This window comes from Acanthochromis polyacanthus, chromosome 7 (assembly GCF_021347895.1).
Source record: "Acanthochromis polyacanthus isolate Apoly-LR-REF ecotype Palm Island chromosome 7, KAUST_Apoly_ChrSc, whole genome shotgun sequence".
Classification (NCBI taxonomy): domain Eukaryota; kingdom Metazoa; phylum Chordata; class Actinopteri; family Pomacentridae; genus Acanthochromis; species Acanthochromis polyacanthus.
In genome coordinates, this window is record NC_067119.1 from 25,603,060 (window position 1) to 25,619,399 (window position 16,340).

Consider the following 16,340-nt stretch of genomic DNA (forward strand, 5'->3'; position numbering starts at 1 on the left):
ATATTCGCTCAATCTCTCCCGTCTTTCAACTTTTGCTTTTCTTTCTTAAATAGAAAACACATTCTATATTCCATGATTGAATTTGGAGGGGAAAATATGGCCAGTGTGCACGCCAATGCAAACACACAGTGCCCCCCTGGCTGCAAGGGCCAGAGGCTGACTGCCTCTTGGTTGAGCCCGAGGTAATGAGGCACACAGGAAGGCCTGGATGCCTGTGGTAAATCACCCAGAAACACCTCTAGTGGCCTCAGGTCCACATACGGCGTATGCATACTGCAGGAGAGAGATGGCGAGAAGCTGAAAACTGATACGGCATCCATACGACATGTCTTCCTGCAGGAAGAATATTAGGGTTCTAGACCTGAAAGACTCATTGCTTTGAATTAGGAACAGCACAGCTAAAAAAAAGAGTCCCCATTTGCTTTAAGCCTCCACTTTGAGCCACGTACATTCAGGTACAATAATTCTGCTTTGCTTTTTTTCAGCCTAATGATTGTCTCCTTCACTTGCACTGACACCTTTTGGACCACATATTGTGAGTTCAACATTTCCAATCAATTCCAGCCTTTTATCTTCTCAACTTGTTGTTAAATAATGAGCAAACGGGTCACATTAGCTACAAAACTTCTCATCAGCAAATTTTCCAATTACTTTCAAGCCTGTGAAAATGGAATGACTATATTCAATAAAATGGCTGGAATTCCAAAGCGGTCAATGCAATATTTTTGTTAAACTTCTTGAATTACAGTTGAAATCTACCACTTCATTTCAAATCCATTGTGGTGGTGTACAGAGGCAAAGATATGAAAACTGTCTCTGTTCAAATACTTAATGACACGACTGCATGTCAGAACATCAGAGGATGTTTGGGTCTTTAGGCAGCAAGAAACGTTTTGGATCAGTGATCAGATCAGTGTCTAGACTATAACCATTGACCTGAGGTTACAGATCTCATTTACAGAAAAAGAATTTGTGGTAAAAATGCTAACAGTGACTTCAAACCACAGACATGGGAGACTGACTACTACTATACTAATACTAGCTGTTCACAGCCGTTATCGAGTAACCTGCCTACAAGAATGTGCATTGTACGAGTGTCATTTCATTCTCAGAGTGAAATAAAACACTGAATAACCAACCAGGGTTGAAGGAGGTTTAAATTCACAAGAAACAAAAGGTAGAAACCAGTATTTAGGGTGAGGCTAATCCCTGCTATATTAGACTGGCTCATTAAAACATTTTTGATAATTTTGTTGGTATGACTGAGTTTCGTTAATGCTGACTGGATTAGATTTTTCTATACACAAAAACTCTACTTTTATAGAAATGGCAAAACTTTAATTAAAAAAATCATGAACTTACAAATGTGAGTATAATTAAACAAAACCACAAGTATAACCAGAATGTCAGCATCAAAACTACACTAATTACACTGTGCTGGCATATCTGTTCCACCAAATGCCCTGGAGTTCTTCTAAAGGCTTCATTAGAGAAGGCAATAAGATCACAGGGCGGCATGCACTTAGGTCAACATGACCTCACCCACAAAGCATCAATGAACAATGAAGTCCAAACAAGAACTTGTAAACAAAAGCAAATAGTGAGGTTGTTGACATTTGAAAGTATATTTAGTTAGCAAAGGCTCGGGTGAATGAATTGTTGGACACAGCAACAATAAAACACCACTTCAGTATTAAAGGTGCTGATACAGCTAAAAAACAACCCTTTTCTATTCTGAGGATCGGCTGATGCCAGCTTCCTCCAGTGGGCAACACCATCTGTGTGACGACAGCCAGTACCCACATCACTGCTGGTTTGATGAGGACAAACTGCCAACCAGATGTTGAGCTGAAAAAAAAGTGCTCATAACTAAGCAAGGAACAAATGAAACGCTACAGGTCTGTGATACCATCCTCTTGAGAGCTTAGATAGAATTGAAGTAGTTATTATGCTTGATGAACAGCATTAAGATGGGAGTCTGTGAGATAAGTAAGAGTGTTGGTGCTGAAAACCACTGACAGCAAACAGAGTGAGATTAAAAACCCGATAGAGCTACACAGTGGCATTGTTCTGGGCAGGCAAGGAGTAATGGTGTTGTTTCTGGCTTGGATGGAGACGTGAGGTCAGAAGGGAAAAATTCACTCACAAGGACCTAGGACATCTAAGGAGGAAGTATGTGCATGAGGGTGTTTGTGTGTGTCTGTCTGCAATAAGACAAAAAGACTCAAAAAAAGAGAGAAAGTCATGGGGGGGGGGGGGGGGGGGGGGGGGGGGGGACAGTGACAAGAAATAAGAATTAGGGAGGACCTTTAATCAAAATGCCAGCCAAGTGCAGTCGTGGCATAAAGGAAAAGCTTTACAGTAGCCAACTCCTTGTCATCCAAACAAGGTCTTGGCAGATCTCAAAACAAGGTTTATTAAGGAGGACCAGGGAAGGGAACAGTGTGGCTCTCATACATGTTGGCATTTCCCCTGATTACAATCACTTGTTTTGTTTGCACAGTGCTTGCATGGTGGAGTTAAAAACAGTGTAAAGAGAGATGGAAGCTGTGGGGACTTTGGTCTTGGCACAGACACAGAAAATTAGGGACATGTAAGATATTCATATGGGAGACTATACGGTCTTGTATGTATTTAAAGTACGCAAGTCCAGACAGACACAAATCTCTCAAAATAAAACTAAGTATCATTGTAGTACTAGTTTAACATCAGAACTGCATGCCGGTATACCTCTCCACCGCCAGCTGCAGATGAGTCGTTGAGTTCTTGATCTTGTTCTGGGCCTCCACATTCAGCATGTCAGCCGTGTTTTCTCCATTGATCTCCAAGATAATGTCACCAGGTTTCAGGTCTGCCTTCTCTGCCTTGCTGCCCCCATTGACCTGTTTAACAGAAGAATGAGCTGCAGTTAGGTCCTACTGGCCCCAGGTCTTGAAAATAACAATCTGTAGAGGCGATCCATCTAACAAGCACAGACTCTTCGGTATCTTATGACTGTGTTGACAATTTGTCAGTGATTGACATTCAGCATTAACAAATGTGCAAACGAGAAAAGGTGTTGAATCTTTCAATCTTTTATCACTTTCTTCATGTGAATCTTTTTCACTAAAACTTGGAGTACTCATAGTAAACACCAACAGACACCACAGGATTGCTATCTTACAGACACATGGAACAAGACAGTCCCGGTCAATAGCGGACAGATTCATGACACCCTTGGGGAAAAATCATTAGTGTCACACTACTTGATGGTTTGACTGGGTCTGACCTTTGCAACTAGCCTCACCGCATGTCAAAGCCAATGCTATACCACCACATCAGAGGGAATTCCACACTAATGGGTCCAAACATAACGTCCACACCACCACTCTGTGTCTCAAGCATACACGCCCAACACACAGGCCTACTAAAGAGAAGCCAAAATAAGGAGGTTGATGCTGCAACTGCTAAAACTTTAGAAGGAAGTATGACATTTGCCACAAACACTGCTCGCCTCACAATTAAAACCAGAGAGAGGCAATAAAACAAAGAATGCAAAACAAAATACACAGAGCCAATCAGTGAGGATGAAAGTCTCTTTCCTGCCCTTTGAGAGGAAAATGGATGCAAAGCCAGTCAACAGGCTGTTTGTGAGTCAGCTTAGCCAAGCATGAGGGCAGAGGTGCCATGTCTGTGGGCCCACTAGAGAGGCAATTAAGGGTTGCTGTGGTGACTCACAATAGTGCGTGCCTTTTCTGATCAGGACACGCCTGGTTTCACATAAACTAAGATCAGTTAAGGTTCTATTGCAAGGGTCTGTGCCCAATAGAAACAAGCACAAGCTATCTTTCAGGCCAACAGGAATAAAAGAGGGCATCCAAGTCATCTCCATGCCAAGCGCCAGCCACTTCAGATGGTTCAACACTACGGCTGCTAAACTGCCAATGGAGACGGCGCCGGGTGAGACAAGCTGTGAGTGATGAAGTTTCTGTTTCAGCAGGGATCGCTGCTACCTCATGGAACCCATTTCATATATAACACAAGCAAACATGCTGGTTTTGTTTATTAGATAGCAGTAACAAAATCAGACTTAAGTCCATGACTCATGAGCAGACCTGTTTTTCTAATAGTAGCTGTACGTAGGTTGATACAATAAAGTCTTTTGAAGTTGAAAGAGCTTAGAACTCCAGCAGTTTGAAGCATTGGTATCCTGCCATGACTTTGCTGCAATTTATTCTTTATGGTCTGAGGAGCTACTGGGGGAGTCTCACCGAAAAGGAAAAAAAAACCCAGTCTGAGACGGTGATGTAGGATCAGGATGTGAAGTGGGCAGAACAGGGTGTCTGGCATGCCGAAGTTAGTCTCAGCAAGGTTTCCTGGTGTTTACTGCACACTGTCTGCTGACAGTGGCAACATTTCCGTTTCTTCAATTCCTTCTCGCTCTTTTTTTAAATTATGACTGGGAAAATGTGATCAGTAAAACAACATGCACGTGCTAAAGTACAAATTTTACTGATGCACGTGGTAATGCACGGGCTGCAGTGCAGAAACACAAACCTACACTCAGGAACCCCTAACCTCCCACCTCAACTTCCACTGTTACTGTAATCAGTGGTTTCCTTCTAATGCAGTGTACTTCCACTCTATTCTAATGGGTTCAGTAGTCAAGGAAATAGGTATGAAGCAGCAGCGAACATAAACAAAGGCAAGAAAAGAGACGTAGTGAGTGGGAAGTTGACTTTACATGACAATCCATTATAGACAGTGTTTTGACAAAAACAGAGGATATGGTGTTAAGGTGTGACAAGGCTGAACAGCAGGGCTGCTGTTGATGACTACCTTTGATACAGTTATGGCTTTCTTGAAGTCCCTTCCTCCATATATTCTGAAGCCCCATGGTGAAGGACCAATCAGGTTCACCGTTAGCGCCATCACAGTGATCAGATCAGCACACACTCTCGTGAAAACCTTGGGAAAAAAGAAACACAGGGAACGTAACATTAATTAAAAGTAATACGTTGGACCTAAACGCGTGCATGGCTGAACGTTTTCAGCAAAAGTCACATGTTTCTGTTAGCCAGGCTTGATATTGGATCAACAGGTGAAGACAGTGAACATTTGCATAAGCTGCCTTTCATCTCCAGCAGCACTTCACTTCCACTGGCCTAAGTCCCCTTGACATGGATTGTGCAACCACATCAAATAGGAATGGGAAGAATCTGAAACCAAAGACACATGACTAACATTGCTAAAGTGCCTGCAGAGCTGACGAGTTTCATTAAATCCAAATGCTCTTTCAAGACAAGGGAAACAAAAACAAACAAAAATTCATGCAAGTACAGTGTACAAGAAGCTAAACATTTCAATGTGGTTACGTGTAACTACTAAGTTTAATGTATATGTATAAAGCATACAGTGGTGTAGTGTGATATGATATCCAGTATGGTAGCCCTTTAGGACATGAATATGAGAACCGACTACATAAATAAACATGTGTAACTGTTCAGATTTGTTTAGTAATCTGCAGCTCTACAGTGGATATTTTATATTTGTGTAGTTACAGTTTGGATGATTATTTACAGATTCTGCTCTCCACAAAGTCTGTTGTGAATTTTAAGTCTAATACTGTAATAAGTCTTGAGTTGAAATTCAAAACTGTGGAGATGCCAAAGCACAGTGAAGCCATGTCACAGCTTTTCCATTACTGCAATACTAAAACACGAACAAACCAAAAAGTAACACCAGACATCAGCTATTCTCTCCTCTCATTTACCTATTTGGAACAAATTCCTGAATAAGATTAATCTTGTCGTTTTGATAGTGAGCACTGACTATCATATTTTAAAATGAGCCTCAAGATTTAAGCCTTTATCCATGACAAATCTAAAGAGCTACATGACAGGCTGGATGAGAAACAGATCCACAACATGCAAAGCTTTAATTACTTAGATACTCTGTGATGTCTTTCTGTGTATAAGTGACGAGATGATAAAATCCTTATCAGCAAGACACTAAAGGCCCATCAGATGGGTTACACAACAAGGCTCTGATGTTACATCTATAAAACACATTCTCAATAATCATTCATCTATTGGGAGGGACAAGGATACAACCCAAGCAGAGCAGTTTTTACAGCATTAAAACAGCCATGGCGATGTTTCTTTCGATTTTAACAGTAACCTGTGATCTCCCGCGACTTCACTTAGACTTTTTAATTGCTGTAGACACACCTCATCTGTTGTACGACTGCATGTGGAGACACAGAGCTCTGTGGTGCGATGATGTGATGAAGAGATAAGCGCTTGCAGGTTCATAAACACATCAACAACACACACACACACACAGCTGCTGCAAGAAAAGCAGCATTTATTTAGATGATGACATAAGCCATTTTAAGTATAGACTGCTACTCCTAAAAAGGTGAAAAACATCCTCACCAAGACTATTTTCATCCGTTTCTTAACTCACAGCAAACAAAGCTCAGAGTTGCATCAGCCTCTGAAAGTAAATGCAGAACCTACACCTTACGGCTGACTGTAAACTTTCCTTAGCAAAACAATGGATATGTTTTTCAGGACAAACTATACATTGGTTTGTGTTTAACTGTAATTTTACTTTAGTTCAGAGAAAAATCAAAGACACGGAAGCAGAAAGAAGTTAAGCAGATATTGTCAGTCAGTCTTTCACAGCTCAGATTAAAGACTGAGTGTGTCAGTGAATTCAGGGTTAACGAGTGGCGATAAATAAAAAGTTAGCTACATTATACAACACTGTACACACACTGATACACACACTGGCCAGCCAAGTGGAATGTAAATGATGATGACTCAATATCTCCATAAAGTAAGTAATAAATTCCTGTCACTGATTACATAATTGGATATTATAATCAAAGACCTTGAAAATGTAATGAGCAATCGAGACCAACAGAAATGTAAATGATGAACTTATTTAGCATTTCTATAAAGGAATCAACACATTCCTGTCAATGATTACATAATTATGTAATGCAGTTATGAAAGACACTGAAAATATGAGGATCAAGTGGGACAAACAGAAATCACAGACCCAAGCAGAGCGAATCTAGGACATCAGCCACGTTACTCCCCTGAATCCCTCCAAACACTGGCCCATTTCATCATCTGCACATTCCACAAGCATTTGAAACAATCAGTGCAGACCTAGTTACTCATTAACAGTCTGGGCCAATTAGCAGGGTTACTGGGCTCACCATCATTAGGGTCTCTTAATTGCTGTGGCCTCCAGAAATAAGTGCAGTTGTGATAATGACAGGGAGTAGCTGCCCAAAACTTTCCCAGCCTCTGGGGGTGTCAATTAGTTCCATGAGCCTCAGCAGCTTCTCCTATAGAGCGGCGATTACCGGCTGAGCACCCTGCTAAGTCCCTGTGTAAAGATTCACCATTAGCATCATAAAAATGCTACTGGTGGCGGATAACGTCAAGGAGAAAGGATGGTGAAAGTATGTGGCACAGAACAAACAGCGGAGAAGAAAAACAAGTCATTGTGGTCGTGAGGATAAGTGGCACACTCATGCTCTGCCTTTAATTGGCCACTGATGAGCTGTTAAGAGACTGCACTGCTGCTCACATAAAGCAAAGTGCTGAACACAGTTTGATGGGACCTCCCTATCCCACAAACATACTGTTGGGCAGGTGCCAATATACATAAAAGGTGAATTCTGTTCTGGTGACATCTAGCTGCTTTTGCTGCCACTCCAAATTGGCAGCACAATTCAACACGCCCCACACAATGAGAGGAATTCTAGTCATGAAGTCATTTCTATGGCTTGCATTCAGCATCAGCTGCACAGCAGGAGGTCAGCATGAGGAGGATGGAACTGTAGCTACAGTGAAATATGCTCACTTCCGACTAACACAATAGACAGGTTTATGGCTTACCTGCATACCAACAACCAGCAAAGTGTCAAGTGTGTAATACTACAAGAGGCAACATCATTGCAAGACAGGTTTCTCTATTAGCTAACATACTCAGCTGCGAGTTTAATATATCTACTTACAGATGCACAGAAAAGTATATAAAACCTTTGAAATTACCAGGGTTTTTCTATTGACTATAGGAATGTAATCTGACCTAAATCACAATCTGACTAAACTAATTGCCTTCATTGAACATACAGGCTAATTATTAACAGTCCAGCTTAAAAAGGTTGGTAAAGATCTGTGCAAACAGCTTCTCCCAAAGCTGCTTGGAATACAGTGTTCCAATTCAGGGAATGAGATTGGATTTGCAGATTATAGAGATGCCATTTCCTATAAAATAAATGCAGACAAAGTCCAGTTTAGATCCGGTCTCAATCACAACAGAATTCACAGAACCTCAAAAGAAGCACTGAAGAGACACCCAAAGGCTACAAAAGCATTTCTAGAGACCTAGATGTTCATCAGTCCATAATAAGACAAACAGAGAAATGGGAGATTTTGAAAGCTCGAAAAGAGGTGAAAAAAAACTCAAGGGTAACAGACAAACATCTACAGAAATCTCTACAAGTTGCTTAAATCTTTATTCATGGGTCTTGGAGAAGAATGGTGTTAAAAGACAGAAAACACAGCTCTCCAAAAATGTCATGTATGTGTTTGGAGGAGAGGAAGATACTGCACACCAGCTCAAAAACCTCATCTCAGCTGTAACACATGGTAGAGAGAACAATATGATTTGGGGCTGCTCTGAACCTGTGGATCTGGATGCTTGAATACAAGATATCTTACAAGATGACATCAAGGCAGCAGTCCATGGCCTGAAGCTTAGGAGAGGTTGACTGATGCAACAAGACAATGATGCAAAGCAAGCAAGTAAACAAACAAGAGCCTGGCTGAAAAATAAGAAAATTCATGTTCATGTTTAGAGTCCTGAACTTAACCCAACAGAGATACTTTAGTATGACCAGAAGAAGGCTGCTGAGCCAGGATATCCAAGAAATATTTATGAACTAGAAAAGTTCTGCAGGGAAGAATGGCTAAATAATGAGGGTGATTTTGGACCAATCTCATAAACAACTACAGAAAACATCTAACAGAGGACGTTGCTGCTGAAGCAATTTCTAAGAGTTACCGAATTCAAAACTTCACTTACTATTTCAAGTTTGTACTGAGAGTCATTGCTCAATGTTTTCAATCGAGGCATGAAAAATGCAAAAAATTAGTCAGATTGTGTCCGTCTGTAACTGACTTTGATGAATTCTGATCCCAGTTTAGGAGGAATCAATGCAGAAGTCCTGGCAATTCCAAAAGGCTAACAAAGTAATTTTTGCAACTGTAATAGAAGTTGTTTTTCAGCTAAGGTTGACTCGTTCAGTGTTTATTATCGCTTGTTTTCAACAATTTGCAAATGAGTTTGTCAAGTATAAAACACACCAGTGTCATGAGTGAAAGAGGCATGGACTTGACTGGGGAGAACTGAGCAGTCTACGATATCATATATTTGTAAGTTTATCTGCTCATTCAACAGGTGTTTGACAAATTGCTCTTATCTCGGTTACTGTATAATTATGCTGCACGCATGAATAACGAGCTCTCTCATCATCAACTCAAGCAAAGTCTATTTTAGTTATTATATTTGGTCTGCTCTGTATGTGTATGGAAGAGCCCTGCTGTTGTGCAAAACCATGGCAACACAGGAAGGAAAGACTGCAAACCAGGTTTTAAGTTTCATCTATGTTCAATCAATGGCTCTACTAATATTTTTAGCACTAAAATGATTAGTTGATTAGTCAGCTAGTTACTCTAAACAAATAATCAGAAACTATTTCAATGTTTAATTGACTGCTTTGTCAATTTAAACACAAAAAACATCAAACATTGCCTAACTCAAGTTCATAAAACTCAATGAAATTTACAACTGTTCCATTTTTCTTTGTCTTCTATAATAATGAACTAAATATCTTGAAGTTTCTGACTGTTATTCAGACAAAACGTGTCAGTAACTTAGGTTTTAGGAAGTGTGATCTGGTTTGTCCCATCAATCAAGATTTTTTCAGCTGATTACTCAATAATGAAAATAACTGTTGGCTGTTTCCCAAGATCTCATTCATCCCATTACATCAAAAGCTTATCAATAAAGCATGAAGTATTCACGTGTGACTGTCGCTCTGGTATTTAACGGTGCTGACACCAGGTGTGGACAGGGCCCTTAAGCTCTAAAAGATGGCCAAGTGTCCTACACCACAGAATTGGAGCGGTAGACCCCTCTGTGTTTCACAGCTGCTAAACCTCAAACACTTTATTACTGCTTCAATAAAAAGCTGTAGTAGTATATGATAGACGACACTCAATGTCCAACGAATCAAAAGTCTAATTAGGGGGTCCACTATCTTCAAATGTTATGCACTGGCACAAAATATTAGTAGCATTAGGCAAACAAAAATAAAGATTAATTTTGCTGGGAGACTCAAATCTCAGTACTGTTGTTGTGCACACTTTGAGGTGGCAAGGTTGATGAGAAAAACATAACGAACTCAGGAATTACTTCATTGTATTTCAGTTTCCACAGGGACATTCTTGCGCTCTGGGTGAAGTTCCAGCCTGCCATGTACACGCTATATGTTCAGGGCCTTTTGGCACTTGTCACATCTTTGAGAGATGATACCTTCAGGCAAAAACATATAGGAGAGCTATGAAGGGGGAGAACCGGCCCTCCGTCATAATATATTTAACACTCACTGCTCCAACTTGTAGAAAGCTTGTAAAGTTTAATTGATAAAACGGCTTTTAAATTTGCAGTTTGCACTCCATTTACAATATTTAATACCAGACATCATTATTAGAAAAATTAACATGATTTTGATTCTCTACAAATTTCTGATATAACCGATAGTTGATGCTACTTTTTAAAGATTGAATAAAGTTTAATAAACAGTAGTATAGCAGAAGTTTCAAGACTTCTTTCACTCATACAAATAAGCTGCGGTGTTGCACAGTAACACCTAACCAATGTGCAATCTGCCTTTTAGCATGTTTGCCATAATGTGCAGTTATGGGTAATTGGAGACTTAATGAGTGAAACTTGTTAATACAAGTCTGAAATTGCATGTGTAAATTCACTAGAGTGTTGAAAGAATCATGATGACTCATTCTTGACGAGTAATTATCATTGATCTGCATGTCACCACAACACCGTTATGGCAACCAGCACATCATGCTGACAGTTACGTTGGTATTTAATAGTTACAAGACGTATTTTACAAAAACAACACTGAAAAGAAATGTTGATAAAGTGGAGCAGTGAAATGGCCAACCTGTAAATATATGCTGGAACCCATCATTAAAGCTATTCCTGAGAATTAGCACCTCATTTATTCTAGGGAATGAAACATTTGGGAAAACAAGTTGTTGCCACAAGTACTGCATTGGAAATCAAACATTCATGTCAACTGTATGACATTAGATGAGCTAAGTAGATCTATCTCTATCTGATATAACGTCTGGCAGGAATACCTGGACACCTAGATCAGCTCTTCACTTCTCCCTGAATCACCGGAGTGCTTAACAGACTGTTTTCCTTCTCCTTCAACTCTGTGCCAAGATCCACTGGATCAAAATGAACAAGCACTGGGTCTCCAACAAGCTGATACTGAAAGAATGGCTGATGTACATAGCAGACGCATTCAGTCAACTGAAAGTTCTGGCTGAGCTTAGATGAACCACTGTCTTAGATGAACCACTGTGGCTTCAGGGGAATATTCCTGGTATGAATCACACACAGGAGGCTCTCACTGGTTGCCATACACCAGTGTGAAGTTTCCACAGTAGTGTGTGAGTGATGCAGTCCGCTGTTGACTTTAACCTGTGTGTCACCCAGTGCACTAACAGGTCGGCACCTACCTGGACACACACACACACACCCACTGATTAAAAAGAAGAAGAATGCAATAGAAAGCCTCTCCCTGGATTGAGTAGAGGGAAATTACATTCTGTACATTCTCCAAATCACACCCATTTGGTCAGATATAGCTGCCGTCACTAGGGAGATGAAAACTATCAAACAACAACAACAAATGTCAAAATGGGTGTTGGTTGTAGAGCTTCTGTATTGTTGCACACGGGCACGAGCTGTATTAGTGCATGTGTCAACAAAATAATCACGGAATAAAACATACCTGTAATTTTTGTGGGTTACTCCCTTTTTAGTGAGAAAGCTTTTAAGGGTGTGAGTTTCATCCTAATCTTAATAGCATTGTGTAATCTTATGTAATGGAGTAGAAAAAAGGCCGTCTAACATTATCAGTCATCCCTTTCTGACATTCCTTCATCAGTTTACTACAGCACTGCTACATTAGGGTCCACTGTTAGTCAGATTTGTAACAAGACAAGGATGCTGTTACTGGCTCCACTTATCCCTCTTTGCACTATCACTGGGTGATCACGTTGCTAATGTTCACTCTTAACAGATTCAACAGTCAGATCAGTTCACCACATCCTCTGACATACTCAGAATACACTGTTGCAAGCGTGCACCTTTCAGAAAACAGTTTTGAGGCTTGAGAAACATTTTTGGTACAGTCAGAAACACCCTTTGCTGCACAAAGTTTCAGTAATGCTTGATGTAAAGTGAGAGAAACACCAGCCAAATCCTCATTTCAAAAGCTTTGCCTCAGCTAAAACTGAAAACCACAGTTCTGTGAGACAGGATCCAAAAAAACACTTTCATCTTTCAGACTAACCAGATAATGCTGACTTCTTTCATGTGTGTTTGTGACAGAGAAAAGCTGCTAGGAGCTGAACAAAATATAAAACATTACAGCAACACAGTAGTATTTAGCAGAAAGACTAAAATATTCAAATGCTCCAGTTAAAACCTCAATGCAATTGTAAAACAAACACAAAAGTCCTTCTGAGGCAGAGCGTAACGAGCTGGCCTTTTCTCTGTTTTCTTGAAGAGCTACTGCTTTGCTCTGTCCAAAATTACAGTGGTCTGTTTTTGGTTCCTGGACGGTTTTTATCCTGCTTGAGTGTTCTCTCAAGAGGAAACAAACACAAAGAATAAGAGGAGGGTAGGTAGAGCAAACACATGAAAGGCAGCTGGGCACAGTCACAATGGAAAATGCATACAAACAGCAGGCATTTCAGATTTGAGAACACGATGGTTTCACTGACTGTTCTAGATTATCCTCTGTCAAGTAGTTTCACATCTGTTAAACTCACAGACAGGTCAATTTCTCTAACACTCTAGGTGAAGTGGAGGAATTAGTTGCTGAGTCTAGATATCTTAAAAAGAAACAGAGAGAGTTGAACTTAAGTGGACATGTCAATGCAGAGCCATCACCCTGAACAGGACACTTTAAGAGGGGAGACAAGATAACAGCCTCAGCACTTGGACTAATGGGACATAAACACAGACTTGGAGCTTCCTGAAGCTGCACCTGGTCCAGCCCCTCCACAAATCACAATGACCGTTTCATGGGCAAAAATAACCTTCCCTGCTCTCCTGAATACAGGAGGGATGGAAAGTCGTCGGTAGGGGCTGGAAGCTGCTCTCTGTGTGGGCTTCAGTTGTTCTAGTCGGTTAGACTGACTTCCAATTTCCACTCTTATCATGGACCATTAGTCAGAACAGCTTATATCAGGGTGGTGCACTCTTTAACTGCGCACGTCTAGCATAAACCATAGTTTTGCAAGACAGTTACCACACTTTTAATGAACTGGACTCTCAATAAAACTATAAACTTACGATGACTCACAGTATCTGTTATTAAAACAACACACAACTGACAGAGTTGTGCTGTCACCCCAACAAAAAGCCATCAGTGAAGTTCACTTTTGATTTACTGAGGTGTGAAGATAATAATACTCATAGCTCTGAGTTGGATGGAGCTTTTTATGAGTCGAGACACTTCAAACGAGTTAATCTTCACTCACCAAGGTGGGGACACCTGTTAAGTCTCTGCGCGCCCTTCGACAAAAACACTTCTCTCACACCCAGCAGGTCTCAGTTCAGCCTGAAGCAGCAGAATCCAAAACAAAGCAGAAAGCAGCTTTACGGGTTTCTTCTGTCAGTACAGCAGCAGTGAAGGACAGCGGTGGTGGAGCTCTGTTAGTCCCTGTCGTCTCCTCTGGTGTGGCAGATGTTAAGATGGCACGCATGAACACCACCTGTGGCTGCGCGCGCAGTGGAAGCACCGGGACGAGCTCGCGGTGCCATGTGCCGTTACCAAAATAAAGAAAAAAATAACGAGGGGGAGGTTGACAGAAGCAGCAAACCGAGGCGTGTCGGAGGAGGGAGGAGAGGAAAGGAGAGGCGAGGAGGGGTGAGGAAGGGAGGGTGCCGCGGTGATAATTGAACCATTTATCAAAAAAAAAGAGACACAGTGCGGCTGCGCTGTGTGTCCACGCGCCACCTGCTGACGGTAGCGGAGTAAAGCAGCTCCACGCAGAGGACTGATTAAGGTGCGTGCACGTGCATCACAGGTGTTCGCAGGTAGCTAATTAGACATCCAGTTTGATTGAACTCAACCAGTTAATGTCAAATAAAGAAATGAAAAGCCACGAAACACTGACAGCAAACACTCAGAGGAGCCTCTAGACATTTTACAAAGGCATGTCCAGGTGAACTACTGAAAGTCTTATTTCAGGAATACTGTCATGCTGTTGTAGCATAGAAGCTAGCTGACAACTGTGCAAATATGAGAAATCACATAGAGGGAGAAGTTTTTATTTATAAAAACACATTACAGCACCACATGTCCCATTTGGGGTCTGCTGTGTTAGCAGACAGGATTAGATTGCTCATAGGACCACAGACCTTCTGCTCAGTATCTCTCAGCCTCAACCATCCAGTCACCACTGCAGATACTGTCAAACTGTGGTTCTTATTTTACAGTGATGTGCACAAACTAATACGTTGACAGTTAACATACTATATACATTTAAAGGGAAAATCTCACCCACAAGAAAGACTGATAAGACTTTATCAAGGTACAGTAATGTATGATATAAAATGTGTTTTAATACCCAGCTGTGTGATGACATATTTTAGTTTATTTTATTGTACTGATTAGAGAGACCATGTTTTTTAATGCATCCATTTTATCACATCATCCCCATCCTACAGCAACTCCACTGGCTCCCTGTCAAATTCAGAACTGATTTCAAAATCCTCCTGTATACATTCAAGGCCATCCACAACCTCACCCCTCCATATATATCTGATCTCCTTTGCATCGCCTCTTCCACCCGCTCTCTCAGATCCTCTTCCTCCATCAACCTCACAATGCCCTCCACCTCCCTCAGCACCATGAGGGCTCAGCTCCAGAACTCTGGACCTCACTCCCACCGTACATCTGTAACATTGACTCTCTACCTCTTTTCAAAACCAGAATCAAAACTCACCTGTTCAAGATTCTATAAATGCCATTATTCTGTATGTGTAGTTTTTTTTATCTATTTTGTTGTATTTGTTTTCTTTGTAAAGTGTCTGTGGGAAAGGTGCTTATAAATAAAATGTATAATAATAATAATAATAATAATAATTTCCTAGCAAATATCCTGCAGTAAAATGGCAAAATCTCCCAAAGAGGAAAACTTGATATAATAGAAAAGTATTTTGAGGTTAGGATCAGACTTCTGTGGTACAAAAATAATAATGCAACTGTGATTGGGTTCAGGATTCAGGACTGATTTATCTCCAGCTGATAGACTGTGACTCTGTGTGTGAAACAGCTCTCCTGTCTGATGTAAAGAAAAGTACACAGTGTGACTTACTCTTAGATCATGGCTGATCCTGTCTCCATGTTGGGGATTATATATCATTTTTAAAGTAATTTATTAAATTACTGTTTTGTTGTGTTGTGCGTAAATGTGTGCACCTCTCTGGCTCTCTGTGGAGACACCTTTCTGCTATCTGATGCTGCAGGTATTGAATAGAATACAAACAGAGAAAAAAAAACTCCTACAATCTGCTGAAGGCAACAAATTTAAACTTTACTTCAGTGTTTAGAGGTCTGTGTGTGCCCCTTCATCAACTACAGGCATAATCTGTGAGTTATGTGCTTTCTTAGATGTTCATCGATGGCTGTCCAGCTGAGTGACTGCTGCCATCGACTATATGGCTGCTATCTTTTTAATGCTGCTTTCACTTGCACTCAGACACCGTAGTTGCACTCACTGATAAGTGGACTTTGACGTTTCAGTGAATGAACTTCACCAGTCAGATCCGGGGTGATCAGTGAGCTTTCAGGGCTCTCCGTGGTCCCTGACCACACTTTAGAGGGGCCTCTGAGGAGGTCACAGATGAGACAACTGGTTGGTATCATATAAATGCAACGCTGTGAAAATTGGCATTAAGTAGCCTGACTAGCCAGTGTCCCTCTAAAAACAGTAAAGACTACA

General features: G+C 40.9%; 1 protein-coding gene across 2 annotated transcripts in view; it reads right to left on the reverse strand.

Moving 5' to 3' along the window:
* Window positions 1-14,250, reverse strand: part of pdlim2 (PDZ and LIM domain 2 (mystique)) — a 36,474-nt gene extending 22,224 nt beyond the window's left edge. Inside the window, exons 1-3 of one of the 2 annotated variants that reach the window (XM_051951076.1) lie at window positions 13,872-14,250; window positions 4,819-4,947; window positions 2,731-2,882 (exon numbers count right to left, since the gene is read on the reverse strand). In XM_051951076.1, the coding sequence (XP_051807036.1) occupies window positions 2,731-2,882; window positions 4,819-4,911 (245 nt within the window). In that variant the 5' untranslated portion in view covers window positions 4,912-4,947; window positions 13,872-14,250. The remainder of the gene's footprint in view (window positions 1-2,730; window positions 2,883-4,818; window positions 4,948-13,871) is intronic. The other variant, XM_051951075.1, reaches the window with a different exon arrangement.
* Window positions 14,251-16,340: the final 2,090 nt, after the last annotated feature.